Below are 23122 nucleotides of genomic sequence, written 5' to 3'. Positions count from 1 at the left end.
GAGTTTTGCTCAAACCAGATGAGCCTGCGCTCAAGCTGGCGACCTTGGGGTCTCGAACCTGGGTCCTCCTCATCCCAGTCCGATGCTCTGTCCACTGTACCACCACCTGGTCAGGCTTCTCTTATTCTTTTTCAAATCCTAATTCTTTCCTTTCATTTTCTTCTTTTTTTTTCCTTCCTCATTTCCTTCCCTGTCTTCATCTTCATTTTTACTTTTGACCTAGCATATTTTTTTATAGTTCCATTGATCCCCAAACTTAGAAAAATAGTTACAATTTAACTTTTCCTCTACAAAAGAACTAAGAAAAATTTTATACAAAGCAAATTTAGGCTGACACCCCCACCTGTCCATCAAGAGCTTGCCAGCCCATATAGCTGGTAGTTTTGTGACCAGCATGGTCTACCACACAGTCAAATGTTTGTCTGAGGGTTGGATTTCCGGACATTCCTCTGTCCCATGGTTTATCCCGTCCTGTTTGATGGGAGCTTCCATAACCTCAGTGTATACCAATTACTATGTTCATTGAGTTCTTTGCAATAAAAATGACCTCAAAATGCCTTTTTCCCCTTTCATAATTAGAATAAAAGCCTGTTTGATGTTTCATGGCTTATTCAATTTTAACTGTTGTTTCTCTTTCTTTTCATTAGATTTGTGACAAAGAGTGGCATTACTATGTCATCAATGTGGAGTTTCCTGTGGTTACCTTGTACATGGACGGAGCAACATATGAACCATACCTGGTGACCAACGATTGGCCCATTCATCCATCTCACATAGCCATGCAGCTTACAGTCGGTGCCTGTTGGCAAGGTAACCCTAACTCAAGCCTTCTCCCTGGCCCGTCGTGTGCAGTTCATGAAAGGTACTAATAGAGAAAGGAGCAATGCAAATGGTGTTGGAATACTCCAAGAAAGTTTACTATCACTTACTAATAAAACAAGGCTTATAAAAATAATGACTCATGGAGACACTAAGCTTGTCTGATAATAAAACACTTGGCTTGAATTCAGATTTTGATTTTAGATCAACATGAGCACTTTCATCGTTGCCTCTGAGTTGCTAATGCCTTTTATTGTTCCAGAAGCATATCCAGTTTTGAACTGGGGCTGTGAATAAGAAAAGGTTGAGTATAGAGTCCTGTATCAAAATGGCCAGTTGGCTCTGTGAAGTGCCACGTTGGTCAGGAGCCAGAGATATTCCTTTATCCCCACACCAATCGTTCAAGCCCTGGCCCTGGGTCCTGGGTCCTGGGGACTCGCCGATACACAGGGCTGTGGGTGGTGGATTGCCTATGGGGGCCACTTTAAGCCCCTTCCCTGCTTTAAGGGCTGAGGCTCCTTGTTGCCGTCCACTCAAAGCTCTCTGCTCCCTCCTCCCTCCTCACTTCTTTTCTTTCAATACACAAACCCAGCTTAATCTCCTGTTTAGAATCAGGAAAACCAGCTCTCCAAGGAGCAGGCATGTAACCTTGCTGTCTGTCACTCAAACCCATTGTGCTCTGTTTTTGCTCCCTTAAAGGCTGTGGTGCTTTGAAGTATAAATAAGAGAGTAGAGGGGAAGGGAAACACTTCCAAACCAGCGGGTTAGGACTTTGAGATAAGCCAACCTCATGATGATGGACTCTGTGGAAGTTACTAAGATCTGTGACTCTGACCACTCAGCATGGCAGACTGAAGAGAAGGGCGGGCTCTGGCGTAAGAATATGTCTTCAGCAGACTGGCCAACCAGAGGGTGAACTAGAGAAGACAGAGGCCTCTCCGGGACAAAGAGCATTCTGGACACTTCCGCACATAAGAATATGGAAGGAGCACACGCAGTGTGGCCCCAGGAGAGAATACAAGACCCGAGAAGAAAAGAAGCATGCGTGAGACAAGAGAAGGAAATGTGCCTGTGAGCTGAGGTCCCACAAGCTTGATGTCTGACACGTGTCCCATGATTACAAGAAGTTCATTAAACGTTTCAGTAGGACTTGGTGACAGTTCCATCAGAATGGCAGAATTCCCCAGGATATCAAGAAGGAGAGACTGTGCCATCTGGAAAGAGTCCATAACATGAATTAGTACAGCCAGATGTGACTCAGAGGCTTCACAGGAACCGGCAGCCCCTGACCACAGCTGTGTGACAGCAAAGGCCCCTGGGGTAGTCGGTGCCCGACCAACACCACAGCCACCTGTGGATATTTGGGAACATAGCTTGGATACTTCCCGCAATATAAGAGGGTCACACCCATGTCGTCACCATAAACCTTACCACGACTTCCCTCAGAGCCCCTCCAAGGCCACACCTGGATTCCTGTCACCCCAGCCTGCACTGGAAGCCTACCCTCATTCTGCGTGGCCAGTTATGACCACTGCTACCTGGTTTCATGCTCATTGGCAGGGGAACAGTCTCTCCAAAATAAAAAATGATTTCATAAAGAGTTAATATGATTTCTTTGACTCAAAATTAGGCTAAGTTGTACTGCAGTGACTAGCAAGCCCGATTCTCAGCTACCTAAAATAATTCTTGCTTCACATTCACTACAAGTCACTGGGGGCTCCTCTCTGCCTTCAGTCTTGTCCGCGTGCCGGGAGCCCGCGCAGCCTCATGGCTGGGTACTGCGGAAGAGGAATAAGAAAGCGTGACGGATGGTGCGCTGGCTCTTACAGTTTTCACCTACAAGGACACCAGTCATTTTTACTCACAGTTTTTTTGGCCAAAGCTAGTCATATAGCCACATCTAAGGACAGGGAAGTAAAATCTATAATGTGACTGAAAGAAAAACTGGCAATATTTTGTGAACAACCCTGATGAACACCACAGACTGTCCACCTAGTCAACAGATATTCGATTGACTGTCCTTCCAACATTAAAAATATATAAAATACAATCACTCTTTCCTAAATGAGACAATCCAAAAGGCCCCGCTGTTTCTGGCTCCCAGCCCAGTGTCTGGGCTTTCTGAGTGACTCCTGGTGCTTTCTTCATCTCGGTGAGATGCCTAGGAGTCCCTATACCTGGCACAGATGCGGCCTCACTTGATCTGGATATACCCTAGTATAAAGAATTATTTTCCAACACCATAACCATCACCCTCTGCACACACACACTATGCAACACTATGAGACAGAATAACTAAAACACACTTCCACTAAGAAAGAAGAAGAATTTTAGAAATACAGCAGTCTTTGGTCAGTAGCAATTCTGAAATCCTCTGAGTAGATGCCGGGGAGGCCCCTACCCTGGGGGGAGTGTTGTCTATGGACCTGGAATCCATTCTCTAATATCCTACACCACATCTGAAGATAGAATTGTCACTTCATTAATAGCAGCTCTGATATTATATCTGATTACCATTTATTTAAAAGTTGTTTTGCAAAAGTGTTTTTCAAACATTAAGCCGAAGTATATGCTTATTTTACTAGAATCTGGGAGAAAGAATGACTAGTAGGGTATTCACTGACTATTCGAGTCCTCTTCCCAGATGGATGCTAGGAGCACTCTTTGTTGGAGTTAGGTGTGGACATGTGACTTGCTTTGGGCAATTCAATGTGAGTGGAAGTGCCTCCTGTCATTTCCTGGTGGGTGCTTTAAGAGCCAGTGTTGCAAGGAGACTCTTCCCACCCATGGGAGATTTACAGTCATGTCAGAAAGTGCTCTGAGTCCCAGCTTGTAGATGAAACTGAGACTCAGAGAGGTGAAGTAGTTTACCCAAAGTCACCCAGTGAAATGAGCCTGACCCCATGCCTTCAAAGCATGTCCTTCTTTCACTGTGGCTCAGTGCCCGTATTGCTAGTTGATCATTCTGTTGATGTAATGACACGTTTAGGAAAATACAGAAGCTGATGTGTATGATACAAACGCTATAAACCCTTTACCTTGTGACACATCTGACAGCCCTGGAATTGAGAAGCCACAGGAACTCTGCATGCCCCTTGGTAATCCCCTGCTATTTACTCCCTTAAGTGACCCTCCACAAAATAAAACAAAAGAAAATAAAAAAGATTTTAGGCTTTGGAAACAGAATATTTTGAGTCTGAGTCAAATCTAAACCCCAGCCTTGCCACTAATCAGCTGTGTGGACCCAGCTGAATTCCTAACTTCCCTGAGCTTCTATTTTCTTATCCATAAAATTAGAGTGACACTTTACAGTGTTGTTGCGAGTTAGGTTCTGGGCACATGGAGTGTGCTTGGCATGTTTGAGTCAAATGAGGGTGTCAATTTGAGGACATCTGTGGCCTCCCCTCCATCCACTCTCTGGTCCTTGTGCTTAAACCCAACAGAGCAGACACTTCGAAGACCTTGGTACTTTCTGGCTTCTGTGCATTCGGCCTCCCCATGGCCCCTTGCATGCCCTGACTTTTCTCTCCTTCCCTGGGACTAAGCTTCACACACAGACCTGCCTTCTCAGCTCCATCTATAGATCAGAAAGAAGGCCACTGAGGCTCAAGAGCAGTCAGAAGACAAGTGTTGGAAGACAGGGCTTGTGGGGTTGGCAAGAAGCTAATCGTGCATATTTGGGGCCTTTGAGAAGATTTGGGTATCTTCCTTGAGAGGAATGAAAATCCATTAAAAATCTTCAGCATGGCCCTGGCTGGTTGGCTCAGTGGTGGAGCGTCAGCCTGGCGTGCAGGAGTCCTGGGTTCGATTCCCGCCAGGGCACACAGGAGAAGCGCCCATCTGCTTCTCCACCCCTCCCCCTCTCCTTCCTCTCTGTCTCTCTCTTCCCCTCCTGCAGCCAAGGCTCCATTGGAGCAAGGTTGGCCCAGGCGCTGAGGATGGCTCTATGGCCTCTGCCTCAGGCGCTAGAATGGTTCTGGTTGCAGCAAAGTCCCAGATGGGCAGAACATCGCCCCCTGGTGGGCGTGCCAGGTGGATCCTGATCGGGCGTGTGCGGGAGTCTGTCTGATTGCCTCCTGTTTCCAGCTTCAGAAAAATACAAAAAAATAAAAATAAATAAATCTTCAGCATAAGAGCAAATCCTTTGAATCTTTAAAATTGGGCTTTATGGGATGGACAGGAGTTCACTAGAGAGATGAGGAAGGCACCACCATGTGCCATGGCAGGGACGCTTGAGCAGCATGCTCAGGGTGCCTTATCCCTGCAATGCACGTGGGCCAGATGAGTGAAGAGGAGGCTGGGAAAACACAGTTGAGGCCAGACCATAGGACGTCATCCTGCCTTGTTAAGGAGTGTGGATTCCTGTGAATACGTACATCCTCCTTGGAGCCACATTTTGTCTTGGAAGGACACATCAGAAGCTCTTTCAATAGGACATGGAGCTATGAAGCTAATGGCCCACAATGTAGCCCTTATCTCAGCATGGTCCTAAACCTTCCAAAGTCCACTTAAATCCATCCTCTAAGCCCTCTGTGTGGACCTCTAATTGGGCCTGCAATTGTGAGGAGTTTTTCAGGTGCTTTTGAGGTTGGCCAGGGATCCAGCTCCCATTTGTGAAATGTCCCACCGGGCTTTCGCGATGGGGACGGAAATGCTTTGAGAGCAGCTGCTCGTTGGGTGGTCCCGGGAACCGGCCCGGCACTGTTGCGGCAGCGCTCTGCAGCCCCAGTTAGCCTGCTGTGTCCTTGCCGTGGATGTGAAAGCCAAAGTAATCAGCGGAACTTCGTTTTCATTGGCATTTTTTTCCAGTAATTAAAAAAAAAAAACAAAAACCCAGAAAGTTCATTTACACTTAAGAAATGTCACCAGTATGGCCTAGAGCTTGTAGCGTACTTTAATTGTAGGAAAATTACAGTTGGGATGGACTCATGTCACAAAAGAGTGTTCCTTTCTTTGTGGCCAGCGCACGCCACCTTGCCGTCACTTCTGTGCTTGGTGTCACCGTGTTCTCAGGACAGACTCAGACCCTCTCTTGTGGCCACACTCGGTCTGTGTTGACTCAGACAGGAAACCAGGTTCCTTGTCTCTTTCTGGGTCATGCCATGAAAGAAGATCAGCTGAAAGACTAATTAATTCATTCTTTTCCTTAGATCTCCTATTCATTCATTTCTAACAACAAAAAATCAAGTTCTACTCATCAATAAATAATAAATAAAAAGTGCACACTCCCATCTGCCTCCGCCTGGACCTGTGAACGGGGTCCAGTCACCCAGGTACTCTAACCCAGCTGTCTGTGGCAGTGAGTCAGGAAGGCTGCTGATTGTGCCCGACCAGGGCCTTGGGGAGCCCCGGGTCAGGCAAATGTCGGCCGGTAGCACCTCTGCCAACACTACGCCTGGCTGCCTGGCGCAGCCCTGTTTCATCCATTGTATATGGCATTTGGGCAAGAGTACTCTGCACAAAATGATGCCACATGGCATTCCCGCAGGAAGCCACTACCCTGCTCTCTGCCTGAACCTCATCTATTCTTGGTAGATCTCACCACAGGTGTCCCTACTCACGCTCTATCCCTTGCCACTACCTCACCCCCTCCTCTACTGGGGACTGTCCTCCAGCATTCTGGACCTTGGCCTTCCTAGAGCGTCCAGCTTTGCCTATTCCGACCGTGGTAGCACTGTGGTCTCAGACAAGGAAGGCTGTCTACCCCTGGCCTTACTGCTTCCCACTCCCCACTTCACAAAGAAAGCAGCAGGCGGTAGAAAAGGGGATGGTTCTATGTATTAGGCCTGTTAAGGGACAGGTGCAGAACCCCTCCCCCCATTGTGGCTTTTGTAGGTAGCCATGGCAAAGAATAGGAATGGTAAAAAAAAAAGGGGTAAAAAGGCAGAACTAACCCGGAGAGTTGTAATAATCAATAGCATGTGATCCTCAGCTAGAGGGGAGTCGGAGCCCCGTGCGGCCCTGAGATCCGGTCTACGTTTTCTGCCAGACACTAAAATGAGCGCAGACACGTGAAGTACATGCCTTTATTTAATCAGCTTGCACTAATTTAGTACAAATTCTCTTAATAAAGTCTGTGTTTAAATTATTCTGCATCCCTGGGGTGCTCTGGAAGAAAGAGGCACGTACTGCCAGCACCGTCTGCCTTACGTTCAGGTAGCATTTCCCAGGGAGGGCTTGAGGACACCCCCATGCCCCCGGACAGCCCTTCCACACGGAGGCCAAGGTCGGGTTTGGGAAGCCGCATACGCCATCCCCACACCGGCACGTTTCAGAGTCCCGATGCTTGTTAGCTTATGAAAAGCCCCCCAAAACCCAACAAAGCAGTCTGTTTGGCGTTACTTAAGCTAAATTCCTTAATCTTGTTTTACTGGTGAACTCCCTCTCTGTGAAACAGTGTTCCTGGAGCACTCTTTGGGAAACATCTCGCGGGGGTCACTCACCCAGGTGTCCGTCCCCTATGGGTCATGAGTTTGCAGGAGGCGAGGACTGTCTGCTGTCACAGATTCTCCTCTCCCGCCTTTCCCCCTACTCACCGACCTAGAGAAAGAAGGTCAATAATTGATGTTGATTTCATTACATTCCATTTTCCAGGCTCTTTTTTTTTTTGACAAAAGTGTGTGTGGTTCATGATCTTACACAGAGGAATGATGAACAGGTGTCTCTTAGCATTATCTGCACTTAAAAAAAAAAAGTCAAGGAAAGGTTGTTCTAGGCCCTGGAGTTAATTTGACATGAGCATGTATTGGTTTAAAGGGAACACCGGTGAAATCAGCTTTAACATTCAGTGACTCGTGCCTGGAAACACAGTAGAACTGGATTCTAAGTCTAACTTTGTATCTCATTCTGAAGGTTATATTAATTAGAAAATTTGACCTAGGTCTTTGAGCAAAGCCAGTATCTGATGTGTCACACCAGAGGGAGAAAAAAAGGAAAAGGCCACCAGAAAGAGAGAGAAACTTGCATGGTGAAGTTCTACCTAGGAGTCCTGGTTCTTGACACCACTTGATCGAGCCCCCTCTTCAGAGCCTCTGCTCCATGCTGACCTCATAGCACCTTTGCCTTTAACACTCTTCTGGCCTGGGGAGGATTGCAGTCCCCATTTTGCTGATCAGAAAACTGAGACTTGGAGGCAATAAAGACCTTGGTAAAGGTCACAGAGAGCCTGTATATGCACCCAGGTCTGTTCCACCAGAGCCCTTACCCTTAATTATTCAGTGATACCGCCTCTGCTCCTAGGTCATGTAAAGCCAGATGATGTTTCATAGCCAAGGAAGGAAGACCAGAGGATTCCTGAATCGGGGGTCAAAGCATTCGCCCAAACTTTCTGGGCATCTTCCCACATAGGTCACACAAGATCCACCTGAGGCCTCGAGGTACACCCAGCCCCGCAGGCCCCACGGTTTAGTGTGGGAAAGGAAGTTCGGCGTCTGAGGAGAAGAAACCCAGACCCTCGCTGGGGCTGCTTTGTCTGCTCTGGGTCTTTGAAAACAGTGTCTGGCCTCTGTGCCCCTCAGTTCTTCATGTAGAGAATGAAGAAGTTATACTGGGAGATATCTGAGGGCCCTTCCAACTCCATGAATTTAGGTCCCCAGATGGCTGACTTTTGAGGTCATCCACTTAGAACGTGCCATAGAGATGTTTACTAGAAAGGCTAGAGAGATGCAGACATAAAAACTGAAGGACTGAGCCTGACCAGGCGGTGGCACAGTGGATAGAGTGTTGGACTGGGATGCGGAGGACCCAGGTTCGAGACCCTAAGGTCACCAGCTTGAGCGCGGGCTCATCTGGTTTGAGCAAAGCTCACCAGCTTGCGCCCAAGGTCGCTGGCTCGAGCAAGGGGTCACTCGGTCTGCTGTAGCCCCATGGTCAAGGCACATCTGAGAAAGCAATCAATGAACAACTAAAGTGTCGCAACGAAAAACTAATGATTGATGCTTCTCATCTCTCTGTTTCTGTTTGTCTGTCTCTATCTATCCCTCTCTCTGACTCTTGCTCTGTCTTTGTAAAAAACAAAACAAAAACAAAATAAAAAACAACTGAAGGACTGAGCAAGCCTGCTGAGAATGTGTCATGACCAGCCCTGATGGCCATAGCTATCAGTCTGCCCAAGGTACCTACAACCTGCAGCTGCAACCCCCCGGGGTTGTGTGGACAGTTTTATAGCTGCAGCTTATGGGGGTCGATTACATACTTCACTTCCTCTTTGCGATCTGTGGATGTCTCCATGGCTGAAATGAGGAAATGAGAGAAAGCACGATTTCAGATGGTCTTCCCATTTGAATTGCTCAAAATTGATACCCAACCACCCATGAAATTGTGTCCATTGAGTGGCATCCCTATCAGCCAGCCATGCACAGAGCAGCTTCTGACTTCAGCAGTAGGAAACAGGGCCCCCAACCCTTCCAGTGTGTTTCTCAAACTAACCGGCTGTGGAATGGCCGCAGGAAGGAAAGACCAGCAGATCCTGCACAGTTTGCAGGGGGAGGAGACCTAGGATGTTCCTACTCACTAACCTTTTACTCACACTTAAAGGAAAGTGGATATTATTGATTCAAAAGCTGTTTAGAGTGGGTGGGCCCCACCTCTCACTTGAAAGAAAGCTGAGGGGGGAATTTATTCCCAGTGCAAAGTCTGGCTCAGAAGAACACAGGCTGTGCTAAATCATGTTTGGCAAATGCTACTACTTTTCAAAACCATGCTTCCCAGACAACTTGACACAAATCACTGGATGTTGCTGCTGAACTCATTTGGTGTCCACAGAACCCAGTAGAATTGGACATCCGCCCCCAGCAGCATGTCACTCCCAGCCGGTCCCCATCTTTCTGAAGCAGCCCAATTATTGCACCTCTGAGAGATACCTCATTGTGTGGCGTGCAGGTCACAGGCCTGGCAACAAGCAAGGCTTCCCTAGTTTCTGGCTGTATGGCCTTGGACAGTAACCTAACTTTGGAAACATTATCTGTGAAAGGAGTTGTAAGTAAAGCAGGGAAGAATCTGGATACACAAAGAAAAAAAAAACAAAACCAGTTTTTTCACATCCATCTCAAGTTCAAGTTCCTATTCCATCTGAGTGGTGGAGACCTTGGCTGATTTGGAATTCCCCATTTCCTTAGGGTGCCAGCTGATTTCAGGAGGCTTTATATAGTACCATGGAATTGTGGGGGCTCCCGTTCACCATTCCCCATGTGTGTTGATTGAAATGGTGCTCATTTCTCTGGTTCTCAGTCATGAACGGTCCTTCAGGACCGCCAGCCCTCTCAGGGTCTCCTTGCCTCATTTAGGGCTCAGAAGACTGTGCCTCCCGCTCTCTCTGTAAGACCATCTGTTCATCCACCCAGAGGCCCAGGCCAGCACGCCCTCCAACGGCACTGAACCGGGGACAGGCTCCGGCTCCGGCTCCCTCGCGCTGCTTTGCTGTTGTCTAGCCTGCTTCTACACCCCCCAGTCTGGGGAGTTGTGTCCTAGTCTGAGAGGAGCCAGAGTTCCTTCCTCTATTTTTCCCCATATGTGGATCTATACTCAGATATTCTCACTCTCGTAAGAGTTTACACTTCTGGAAATGAAACTGGGGAAGACTCAGCTTCAAGGCCAGTCAGCACTACTTCTCCTGTCACAGCCCAGCCCGTGGCAGTGAGCACAGGCCAGGGACGGAGGTGAGAGGGGAGCAATGAAAAGGATAGAGGCTGAGATCTCAACACTACTATCTTACCTCTTATGGATTGAATAAAAGACCATGTGAACGAACTTGCCATTTTAAGACCCTCATAAGTGACGGCTATTATGTTTTCTCCCGCGATCTATTGGACACATTATCTATATCCCTTGTCTGAAAATTAATCATGCTCTGCCTTGGAACATCTACTGTATTGGCAATTTTCTCTTTTATATATTTTCAGTTTCTATGCTTTATTCTCCCAACGAAATGTGAGCTCCTGGAGGGCATGGGCCACATCTTATTACTAACTGAATCTACCAGAAGGCTAGGCATATAGCACTTTTAAAAGTGTGTGCTAATCTAGCTTCAGGAATCATGTTCACAAAGATTTAGAGAAGTTTCTTTGTATTAGAAATCAGGCTATATTTTTCTTAAACTAATTCATGAGTGTGTTTATATCTAAATGTTGACAGAGAAGCCATGTGGGATATGCAGCTACTCTAGAGAGTAAAAGAGAAAGAGTTTTTCAAAGTATCCATTATATTTTAAAATCCTGCATCACAACAACCCCTGAGTGTAAATATATTTCAAATTTTATGCTAGCCTCCGACTGCAAATGCTAATTGGATCGATTTCCTGGAGCTGTGTCACTTATAAATAGAGTACATGATAGATCTGGGATTTTTGAGTAAAAAAAATATAGAACATGAATGCTTTGCTGAGGGAAAATAGTGTGTGGGGAAATACCGTTAGCATCCAAAAGAGTCACAAAGTTTGGTGTTTCAGGCTGGAGTGAGCAGTTGAGTGGAGCTCACGGGCGTTTCAGAGTGGGCTCTCTCAGAGCCGCACTGGGTTGGATGCCCTAGTTCAGGGGTCCCCAAACTACGGCCCACGGGCCGCACTCCCTGAGGCCATTTATCCGGCCCCCACCGCACTTCCAGAAGGGGCACCTCTTTCATTGGTGGTCAGTGAGAGGAGCATAGTTCCCATTGAAATACTGGTCATTTTGTTGATTTAAATTTACTTGTTCTTTATTTTAAATGTTATATTTGTTCCCGTTTTGTTTTTTTACTTTAAAATAAGATATGTGCAGTGTGCATAGGGATTTGTTCATAGTTTTTTTTTATAGTCCGGCCCTCCAATGGTCTGAGGGATAGTGAACTGGCCCCCTGTGTAAAAAGTTTGGGGACCCCTGCCCTAGTTCATCCTCAGCATGGATATACTCACACTCTTGGGCACACACCTCACCAGTTACTACTTTTGTGGCCTTGGGTCATTTACTTCTCCTAAGTCTCAATTTGCTCATCTGCAACTATAGAATAAGCACCCACTTCCCAAGAGTCCGATAAAGATTCAGTAGGATAATGTATGCTGAGGACACAGTATTAGAAAGGTAGTTCATATGCAGTACCTGATAGTTGGAAAGACGACCATCTAGATGCCATGGAGAGTGGCAGCTCTGCCATCCATACCCAGGCTTCCACCCTTCCTCCTGCAGGTCAGCGGAAGTGCCCTTTTCCCAGGTCGGGAGCATGCTGATGACTTTGGAGGCATGTGATCCCTGGTGGCTTTGAGGGTCTAGAACAGCCCTACTGGCTCCCCATGCCCTCAAGCCATGGCCATCTCAGGTCATTCCTCCTCCAAGTCAGTCAGATCTGTTTAGAGTTCCCCTGGTCTGAGCTCTACAGTGGGGGCTTCTCCTTTTATTTCCAAAGTGAAGATGCTTTGAGTAGCAAGTGACAACAACAGTGAGTCAAAATGGCCCAGACCATAAAGACGGGTGATGGGCTCCCGCAGCTGAGGACATCCTGTGGGAGGGCAGTGGGGGCCACTCAGGTTCTGCTCAGCCTGCTGTGACCCTCCCCGTTCCGCCACCTTCACGCATTCCCTTAGTTGTCCCTGGTCTGCTTGCAAGTGGCGGCAGCGGCTCTTGGCCTTCCATTTTCACATAACGATACCAGAGAGATAGAGCAAGAGTAGGTTCCAGAAGCTTTCTGGAGAGAAAATGGAAACTCTTTCCCAGAAGCAGCCATTCAATTTCTTCTCCCACCTCATTGGCCTGAATTTGATCTCATCAATATTCTTGAATCACCACCCATAGCTTATTGCAGGGGTCGGGAACCTTTTTGGCTGAGAGAGCCATGAACGCCACGTATTTTCAAATGTAATTCCGTGAGAGCCATACAATGACCCGTGTACATTATACATTATCCAATAAAAATTTGGTGTTGTCCCGGAGGACAGCTGTGATTGGCTCCAGCCACCTGCAACCATGAACATGAGCGGTAGGAAATGAATGGATTGTAATACATGAGAATGTTTTATATATATATACACACACACACACACACACACACACACACACATACACACACACACACACACATATATATTTTTTGTATTTTTCTGAAGCTAGAAACAGGGAGGCAGTCAGACAGACTCATGCATGCGCCCGACTGGGATCCACCCGGCACACCCACCAGGGGGTGATGCTCTGCCCATCCGGGGCATCACTCTGTTGCGACCAGAGCCACTCTAGCGCCCGAGGCAGAGGCCATGGAGCCATCCCCAGCGCCCGGGCTATCTTTGCTCCAATGGATCCTTGGCTGCGGGAGGGGAAGAGAGAGACAGAGAGGAAGGAGAGGGGGAGGTGTGGAGAAGCAGATGGGTGCTTCTCCTGTGTGCCCTGGCCGGGAATCATACCCGGGACTTCCGCATGCCAGGCCGACGCTCTACCACTGAGCCAACCAGCCAGGGCCTGTTTTATATTTTTAACATTATTATTTTTTTATTAAAGATTTGTCTGCGAGCCAGATGCAGCCATCAAAAGAGCCACATCTGGCTTGCGAGCCATAGGTTCCCGACCCTTGGGTTATTGGACGCCAGGTACTAAAGGACTTCACCTTGGTACGGGGTCCCAAGTCCATGCCTGATTCAGTCACTGGAGCAATGGAGACAGGACAACCTGATAAGCTCTTGACTAAATTGAAGCCACCCCTGGAGCTTGAGTCAACCCTCCATCCTCAGGGCTGCCACTACAAGAGGACAAGAGTGAGACGGATGTTGGAGAGACCACAATGCCCATACCTTGCTGGTACTTAACTGCAATTTGGCAAGCAATTATGAAATGTCTGCTGTGTGCCAGTCAGAGTGCAGGCTGCCGGGACATCACAAGAGGCCCCATGTTGTTGAGAGGAATAAATGAGCCACTTATACAAAGCGCCTCTTGCACCCCTCAGCCCCAAATACCTGTCCAGTATTGTCTTCATCATAAGGAATAATGCATGAGTGCTCTCTGACATCTAAGAGGCAGACTTAAACAAATACATCCTAGCGGTGTGCCAAGAGTGGCAAGAAGAAGCCTGCGGTGGCTCAAGGAAAGACATGATATAAGGCGTTTGCAGAAGGCTCAACTGCAAGAAGCTTATAGCTTGGTGGTTCTTAACTTTGACTTCATGTTTGACTCACCTGAGGAGCCCTACACCAATTAGTCTCAACCTCTGGCGGTGGGACTCAGCACCAGGACCTGTTTGATTTTCTAAAGATCCCCAGAGAATTAAGATATGCAGTCAAGGTTGAGAACCACTTTTACAAGTGATTGAAGACATAAAACACAAATAAACCAGTAACTAGCAATGCCAGGTTGTGAGGGCTATACTGAAATGAACTTAGTGTTCTAGAGCTCAGGGTGCTGAGGGAGGGGAGAAGGCACAGTGGGCAGGGGCTGAGGGCAGGGGGAGGGCACAGTGGGCAGGGGCTGAGGGCAGGGAGAGGGCACGGTGGGCAGGGGCTGAGGGCAGGGGGAGGGCACAGTGGGCAGGGGCTGAGGGCAGGGGGAGGGCACAGTGGGCAGGGGCTGAGGGCAGAGGGAGGCACAGTGGGCAGGGGCTGAGGGCAGGGGGAGGGCACAGTGGGCAGGGGCTGAGGGCAGGGAGAGGGCACGGTGGGCAGGGGGAGGGCACAGTGGGCAGGGGCTGAGGGCAGAGGGAGGCACAGTGGGCAGGGGCTGAGGGCAGGGGGAGGGCACAGTGGGCAGGGGGAGGGCACAGTGGGCAGGGGGAGGGCACGGTGGGCACAGTGGGCAGGGGGAGGCACAGTGGGCAGGGGCTGAGGGCAGGGGGAGGCACAGTGGGCAGGGGTTCATTAAAGGTTTCTGTGAGCAGCAAGGGACAGAGGGCTTAAGGGGCCTCAAAGGACCAGTGGATTTGCCACCCTGAGCAGTTTGGAGGTGGTTTCTCAATGTGAAGAGGAACAGGTGTTGAGCTAAGTAAGGTCTGTGTGCAAACACAGAGGGTATATCAGTTCAGACTCAATTAGGAGAGCGAAACCTTACACAGTAATCTGAGCAGGAAACGGAAAGAATTATTCACTGTAACATAGGATTGGAATAATGAAGGATTGGCTACTAAGAAGTAGAACTCTAAAAACTCTAGGAATCCAGGTGTCAGAAGCACCATTAAGCCAGAGCTGAGAGAAGGTGCCCAAGGCAGATGCCTCTGCCCGCTCCCTCGGAGGCTGAGACCAGACTTGGCTGACTGGCGGCGTGGCTCACTGAGGGCAGAGAAGTCCCTGTGGTGTCAGGCAGAACTTGACTGGCGGCATGGCTCACTGAGGGCAGAGAAGTCCCTGTGGTGTCAGGCAGAACTTTTCACAGATCTGCTCTCTGGGTTGTTGGGACAGTTCTTCACAGGTAAGTGTCTTCCTGGAGGACACTGTGCTGGGGGAAGTGCTGGCCCCGGACTGCAGGAGCCGAGGGGCACGGGGCAAGCTGCAGGACCTGCTGGAGGGCACAGGAGAACCAGAAGGGGAACGAAACCCACAGGGGTCCCCGCCAAGCAAGCAGAGGGCTCAGAGAGCTTACAAAACTCTCCCAGGGAATTAGCACAGCTAATGTCTGACCCCAGTGCATCTTTCCTATGCTCTGCTTCTTCTCCAAACAGAGAAGGTGCAAGATCAAGACTACATGTGTTGGTGCAGGCCGCCCAGAGACGGAGGGGGTCTGTGCTCAGGGCCGTCAGTGCGGCAGGCCTCCCCCTGGAGGCCCGACTTGGAAAACCATGGAGAAATTATGAGGAGGTAACTTGCAGGCCGGCTTTACAACACAAGCCACATTGAACAATTTCCCATGCTGAAGAGTGGACCCCAGCTCAGACTGGACTCCGCTTAGTCAGCAGAGGACTTTAGAAAGCAGGAATAAGCCATGAAAAGAACGTCAGAGGACGAACAGACTCATGGACGTCCTTATAAGCCAAAGAACCTGAATTTGAGCTGATGAGAAGTCAACGGATTTCAAGAGAGCCAGCGCCCATGGACGTAAGGTTTCTGGGATCCCTCAGAGGCCTGCCAGCCTCTTAGTGGAACATAGGGGAACAAATTCCGGCTTTGGAGTCAGACCGGCCAGGGCCAGAGTACAAGCTTTGGCGTTTAGCTGTGTCCTGGGGCAAGTTCCTCAACCTTTCGAGTCTCAGGAGTCAGTTGGAAACAATGATACCATCTTTGTAGGTTTGCTCAGGTCAAGTTCCCAGCACACAGCCTGGCACATGGCAGGCTTTTAATCAATGGCCTCTTTCTTCCTGCCATTTTTACTTTGTAGGGCCTTCCTGTCTTCTAAGAAAGCTTATGTCTCTGAAAGTAACTATTTTCAAATTCAGAAATTCCAGGACTCCCATATCAAGTACAGCTGAGAGTGCCAAGGTACCAGTGGAATAACATCCTCCTGTGGAGAATGCGGCCACCAGGCTCACCACCATGAAGACACAGTCACTGTGTCCTTGGACCCATGGCCAGGCGGTGCCTTGACATGGTGTTCCGAACCTGTCTCCACAGGGCAGGTAACAGAGCTTCTTTATCCTTTAGGCGGAGAAGTTACCAAGCCACGGTTTGCCCAATTCTTCCATGGCAGCCTGGCCAGTCTCACCATCCGCCCTGGAAAGATGGAGAGTCAGAAGGTGATTTCCTGCCTGCAGGCCTGCAAAGAAGGGCTGGATATTAATTCCCTGGAAAGCCTCGGCCAGGGAATCAAGGTAAGGAAGGAGCCGGCATCACCCCCAATGAGATTTGTGAGGAGGAGTCTGCCCAGGGCCAGTGCACTCCAGAAATGGAGTCCTCTCCTGTCTGGTTGCATAGAGGTGACGTCACAGCAAAGGTGCTGCCACAAGGGGAGATTAGTGACCGTGACTGCATGATGGACTGTGACTCCTGCTGCCATCTCCTGAAATTCCTAGAGGAAGCCCTGTGAATGGATAAACAGTTCACTCCCCCAAAGCAGGCCCAGGCTCAATGTCTATTGGGAAGGAGATGTTATATTTCACTTGTTGGTGGGTTGCTTGCTTGCTTTGTTGTTTATTTCCCTGAGGAACTGAAGCAGCATGCAAGAATACACTCAAAGATATTTTTAAAAATAAAATGTTTAGACCACGTAAGATACAAATTAGAAAGGAAGGCCCTTCCCGGTGGGGTAGAATTAGGAAGCAGATGTGGAGGTCGCTGTGAGCATGGAAGGGCATGAAAAACTAAGTCAGTTTAAAAAGTAACAAAGTACAGCCATGCAGCTCCTCTATCAGCTTTCTGAAACAATTTGCAACACAGGCAAGGAAAACAGGATTTGTCAGTAGCAGGGACAAAGGGTCTGAACCTTCCCTTCATGGCCCCTCCCCTCCCAGAGACAGGAGGTGCAGGTAGGGATCAGCAGACAAAGGGATCAGGCCCCTTTCACATGAAGGCTGTAAAAGGTATAAAAGACTCAAGAAAGCCACCTTCAGGGAGCTCCTGTCTCGGTGCCTATTGGGGCACCCTGAGCCATTCCATCGGCTAATAAATCCTCTTCCTCTAGCTTCTTTCTCCAGCAGTTGTCTGAGCCTCTTTGTCCTCCGGGAATCACTTCCTTTGTTCCTGAAACAGCTGGGTCTCTCTTTGTTTAGTTGAGGCATCCACTGGGCTCTGAGCAATCTCTGGCTGGGAAAGGAAATGTAAACATTCACAATTTTTATCATGCACGCAAAATAAAAACATTCAAATAATCCAAGAGAACCAAAAGCTGCATGCTGACAAAAGCGCCTCCTGAGAGGTCAGGACGCGGCCCCCTGTGCCTCGGCCTGTGCCTCCCTGACAGGCAGGGGTGGTTCCGGCCTCACCTGGGTCTCAGGAGCACCTGCCAGCAGGAGGCCCCTGGGGTCCTGAGCAAGGAGCAGGATAAACATCATGGTAGCCCTCACTCGATCGTAGGGAGCCCATCAGAGCAGGCAGCCCTGTGGCCTCCTCTCCGGAAGCAGGTGACCGTCCCTCTGCATAGGGCAGCCCCCTGAGGCCCAGCAGCTCTGAAGTTTCCCTGCTTAGGCATTTCCTGAGGAGGGCGTGAGCAGAGCAGAGGTTCCCCAGCCCACTTCCCATCCCCACCCAGTGCTGCCTGTGGAGCTCCGCCCTGCCCCCCACCCCCACCTCCTTCCCTGAGCCTGTTTCTCCTAGACAGGTGGCCGCCCTCCAGCAGAGAGCCCTCTTATTTAAGCTGTAGGTGGGGCTTGGGCAACTGTCATGTGTGATAACTGGAGGGGCTGGTGAGCTAAGCACATCATGTTTCTGTTTAAGTTTATAGTCAAGTCAGCAAACGCCACAGACACACCCTTGTATTCTGTTCTCGTCTGGATAGAGGGATGCAAATATGAGTGTTCCAAGCTTATGGTCTTCAGGAAACTCAATCCTGCTTCTGAGCTCCAGAACTTGGGGGAATGGCAGTTAGGGGCGGCTCCCGGGAGGAGGCAAAGTCTGAGCAGTTTTGGATGTGTAGGAACCAACCAGGGAAAAGGTAGGGAGTGGAGGAGGGGGTGAGGGCAGGGCCGTCACTCTAGGCAGTCTTAGGAGTGTACGAATTGCAGGACTAAAGATGGAAAGTGTGTCCAGAGAGGTAAGCAGAGGCCACATCATGAGGCCTTGTTAAGTATGTTTAGGTGTTAGCTTTCTATTATTTTTCTCAGCAGCAGGCAGCCATGAAATACCCCAGGCATGGGAGCGTGATCTGGGGGGGGGGGGGGTGTGGGGTTCAGGATGCTCACCCTGGAGATTGGGTCAGAGGGGCATGATGGTAGAACACAGACAGGGTAAGGCAAGAATGGCTTTCCAGGGCATTGATTAATGTGCATTAAGAACATGCACGACGCACATACAGGTGCTTCAATAGCTAGCCACCTGTCATTGAAGAACACTCACAGTGGCAGGGCAGTCTGTTCTACCGCAACTGGTCCGGCAAGCCCCGTGGCACATTTTACACAGCCTCGCACGCAGAGCCTAGGGTTTGATCCTTGTTGGTGTTGTTTCCTTAGTGTTTTGTCAGGCTAGTGATACAGAAATCCATCATCCAACCCTCCATCTCTGTCTGATTCTGGATTTTCTCCCTGACCCGAGTGGGTCTTCTCTGCTTCACAGATTCACAGTTTCAGGACTCCAAACACGACAAAACAAATGAGCCAAAGATGCTGAACTTAAAAACCACACATCCTTAGACTTATAAATTGAGAAGCATCACAATTTCTATGCTGTATAGCAGTCATAGCCTGTGAAAGAGGAGGTGCTAAACTAAGTGACACAGAACGCTGTGGGGGTGAGGGGGAAAGGCTGGTCTGACTTGGCAGGCTACCCCTGCTCACCAACAGTCTGTTCAAAGGATCCTTTTACACCCTAGGGCTCAGCTAGCAAGAACTGGAGCACTGTGTGAGAAGTTAATGATAAGACACAATTTAGTGCACCCACTGGGGCTATTTCAAGTTCATTATCTGTACTCCTCACAACAAATTAAACAGTGTGACCCTATTTCAGAAATAAAGAGATTGGGGCTCAGGGACTAGTCCAAACTCGGATTAGAAGGCATTCTTAAAATTATTAAAACTTCCTGCCTACCTGCCTGCTCTTCCTCCATTTATCCCTCATTTTGTTTCTGAACATTGACTGTTACTGTCTGTATGGGTTCCTGGTCCCCTGCCTCCTCTCTGGCTATTTGAAAGAAATGAAGTCCTCCTAAAATTAAGAAAACTTCCTGTCTTCTCATAGGGCCCAGCTCGGTTTTCCCTTAGATCGTTCCTGTTTCTGAGTATCTCTCCAGCATGTCTGGGGGCATTAACTGGTGGGGTGGTTGCTGTCTTGTATCCAGACAAGACGCTGTGGAATAGCGCCTTCCCGAGGAATACCCTGTTCTGAGTCGCATAGCATGACCCCCGCAAATCCGTCACCTGCACGGTGTGGAAGAGTATAGGAAAGAGTGGGAACTTTAAAACAGAACACTGCTTAGTTCACACATGGCGTAGACATTTACTAGCTGGGTGGTCTTGGGCAAGGTACTTCTGTCTCCTTTAAGCCCTACTTCCCTCAGGTAAAAATGGACTTAGTGTTTTGCAGTGATTTGTAAGAATTGAATTTTATGTATATCTTTATATATATTATATTTGTATATTAGATTTAGCAAAGATATATGAGAAATAGATATAGACACAGATATAGACATGGACATAGATATAAATACAGGTATAAATCTCCCTTATCCAACCTAATTTAAAAATCACTATTTCCTTCTCCAGCTGGGTTGGCCTTGCACTTGGCGTTGCTGCTGTCCCTGCTTCTTTTGAAAAGGAAGCCTGGGTGACAGCCGTCACAGAGAAGCCTCTAACGTGGCAAATTTTCTGGCCCAGCCCAAAGGAATGGCAAGGTACCTGCACTGCCATGGCCAGCCTGCCTCAAAGAGTGGGCCAAGGCTTTGAGCAGGAATTTCACCCAGGTCCCAGCCTGCAAGTGGCTGGTGACACAGGCCAACTTTCAGAGCTGACCACTCTGCAAGGCCATCTCTCTAGCAGTTTCTTGGCTTAAAGAAAGGAACCACTGTGGCTATAGCATAAGTTTCCCAGAAGACAGTGAATGCTGTCATCCTTTGCTGGGTCCCAGGAAGCCATCACTTGCCCCTGTGGTAATGCCAGTATCACCCTATGTCCCACACAACCAGAGACCAGCCCTCAGTCATGCCACAAGGCTATAAACACTATAGTTTAAAACAAAACAAACAGAAGAAACTTATTTAATAGAAGGTTTTACTGATCCCGCAAGAACTATGTTGATGGCTAGGCCCTGTGGCAGTCCTTGGGATGTGCTGGCAACCAGACCAGGGTATAAACTGAAGATCCAACACGTGCTCTAACCCGTCTTCTCCCGAGGTGGTGCAGTGGGGAGGGGCCCTCTGCTGATTGCCACGGGCTGATGGCGATCCATCCCTCTGGAAGAACCGCTTGATCTTCCTGTTCAGCTCTGATGCGGGGCTCAGAGATTGGCATCCTCTGCAGGGGTCATCACCTTGTCTCATGCTTGTCATGTGCTAGACCCCGAGTTGTTGCTGAGAAAAGTCAGAAGACCCTGCCCTCAAGGTGTCCACAGTCTGCTGGGGGTGGCAGACAGACAGGGAGACACACAGCAACAGCGCCTCAAAACTACTATCGCTGGGAAGGTGATGGGGTAGAAAACTCTCTGGGAACCTAAGTGGTGTTTTTAGAAGAATGACCTTGAATCTGCTCAAGTCTGAATCAGATGATTTGTAACCACTCAGAACTACATAGAATGACTCACCGGAGCGTGGAAGCTAGTGGATCACCCAGTGCAGGAGAGAAGCCAGCCAGAGGGTGACTGCAGCGTCACCTGCGTATTCCAGGGCGCTCCTGCACCCGGCACAGGGAGTGCTGCTTGTGACCAGACACCCCAGCTGGACAGGACCCTGCGCAGGGCTTTCAGGACGGGAGGGAACTGGCTCGAGGGGGAAGGTGAGCAGTGAAGGCAGGGGGGCCAGCACAGGCAAAGACACAGTGCAGAAATAATTACAATATTGAGAATTACGATCAAAGCTACCATCAATTGACACTTTATATACATTATCTCATTTAAGCTCCAGGCAGGTAGAGATTAATGTCCTCATTATTTTAAATGAGGAAATAAAGTCCAGAAAGGAGAAGTATATTGTCCGAAGAAGGTGTACTCCGTAGTTTGTGTGGGAACTGGAGGCTGGCGTCCACAAAGTTCATCGTCTTTCAGGGATGCCCTATGCCCTCGGGAAGCCAGAATCATATCTGAGAAGGACTGAAGTCCCCCAGTGGGCTGAGCGATTGCAGCAGTGAATGACTCCAAAGTCTCTATGGCTTAATGCTTAAAGGTCTATTTTTCTTTTTTCTCTCACCCTAAGTTGGGGAGGTGGGGGAAGGTTCCACTTGGAACTCCATAGGCTCCCAGAGCAGGGAAAAACGCATCCCGCAGGGCATTTTACCACCTCATCCCAGAGCTCGCACTCACTTCCTCTCACAGCTCATTGGCCAGCGAGTGGCGCAAGGCGGCTGAGAAGTGCAGTCTGCGGGGTGCCCTGGGAGGAAAGGAGAACGGGGTGTGGTGAGCACTGATAGTGACTCCCACAGAAGCTCGCCTGAAAAGACAAGGGGCTGCTAGATAAGAGTCCTTTGTGGGCGGAAGGAGGTGGTACTGAGTAAAATGTAGGCTGAGGGGACCATTCAGCCGTTCATCTGAAGGCGCCTTACAAGGCACGAGAACTAAGTTCTGGGATTCAGAGATAAGAGTCGGAGCCACTGTAGTTACTGAGCTCATGGTCACTGCACTATAATAATTATACTACTATATCATTAGCACTATGGGAGCTTATTGGGAACCAAACTGAGGGAAGATGAGGAAGCCTCAAGGAGGAGGGAACAATGAAGCATTCACATGATAGTTGAAGGAGACAGAAATTAAGTTATTAGCCGGCTAGGTGCCACAATGCAAAGGACTTATGTGGGTTAATGTCACCATAGTGTTCATGAGACATCCACCTCCTGGGAGGGTCCAGGTGCAGAATATGGAACTCTTATTTATAAAGACATATCAGAGAAAAACTCAAATGGGTAGATTTTTTTCCTTAAGCCCATGAAAACATATTCACTTTCCCTCATGGTAAGAGAAATGCAAACTAAAGCTACCCGTATCAGACTGGCAAAAATCCTAAAGTCTGACAGCGTAATCTGTTGTTGACGTTTTGAGAAAAGAGATATTCTCATGCACTGTGAGAGGAAGTGTATTGACATAATCCCAGCAATGGAGAATTTGGCAACATTTGGCAAAATTTTCAATGTATATACCTCTTTGATCTAGCAATTTCACTTGTAGGGAAACTCTACAGATATATTTACATACCTATGAACTGTTATGTGTGCAAGACTATTCATTATGGCATTATTAGAAAAAGATTGGAAAACAACTCAAGTGTTTATATTAGAAGACTGATTTAAAAAATTAATTTATTTAATACTAAATGAAAGTGAAGAATTAAATAATATAAATAATTATTTAATATCAAATAAGGAAGCTTATTATGTGCTAATACAGAAAGAGCTCCAAGATATGAGCTAAATGAAAAAGCAGATATAGTATAATATGTAAAAAAGTTACCTTTAGTGTAAGAAAGGAGAATAGGAAATCTATAGGCATTGATTATATGACCATAAGTATACTTAAGTATAACTGTCAGGGTAAGTTAGATGATGATGCAGTAACAGATGCCTTACAATTTTCAGTGGCTTTCAATTATAACAGCTCTAATGTCTCACAGTGAGAGTGTCATGAAGCAGAGCTGCAGCTCAC

General features: G+C 48.3%; 1 protein-coding gene across 2 annotated transcripts in view; it reads left to right on the top strand.

Moving 5' to 3' along the window:
• The window catches only part of CLSTN2 (calsyntenin 2), a 662061-nt gene that overhangs the window by 615329 nt on the left and 23610 nt on the right, over positions 1-23122 (top strand). For both annotated transcript variants that reach the window (XM_066244545.1, XM_066244544.1), the window contains exons 9-10: positions 648-810; positions 16334-16500. In XM_066244545.1, coding sequence (XP_066100642.1) covers positions 648-810; positions 16334-16500 — 330 coding nt within the window. The remainder of the gene's footprint in view (positions 1-647; positions 811-16333; positions 16501-23122) is intronic.

Source organism: Saccopteryx bilineata, chromosome 10 (assembly GCF_036850765.1).
Source record: "Saccopteryx bilineata isolate mSacBil1 chromosome 10, mSacBil1_pri_phased_curated, whole genome shotgun sequence".
NCBI lineage: Eukaryota > Metazoa > Chordata > Mammalia > Chiroptera > Emballonuridae > Saccopteryx > Saccopteryx bilineata.
Note: the sequence above shows the minus strand (reverse complement) of the source record. Positions and strands in the feature narration are given on the sequence as shown.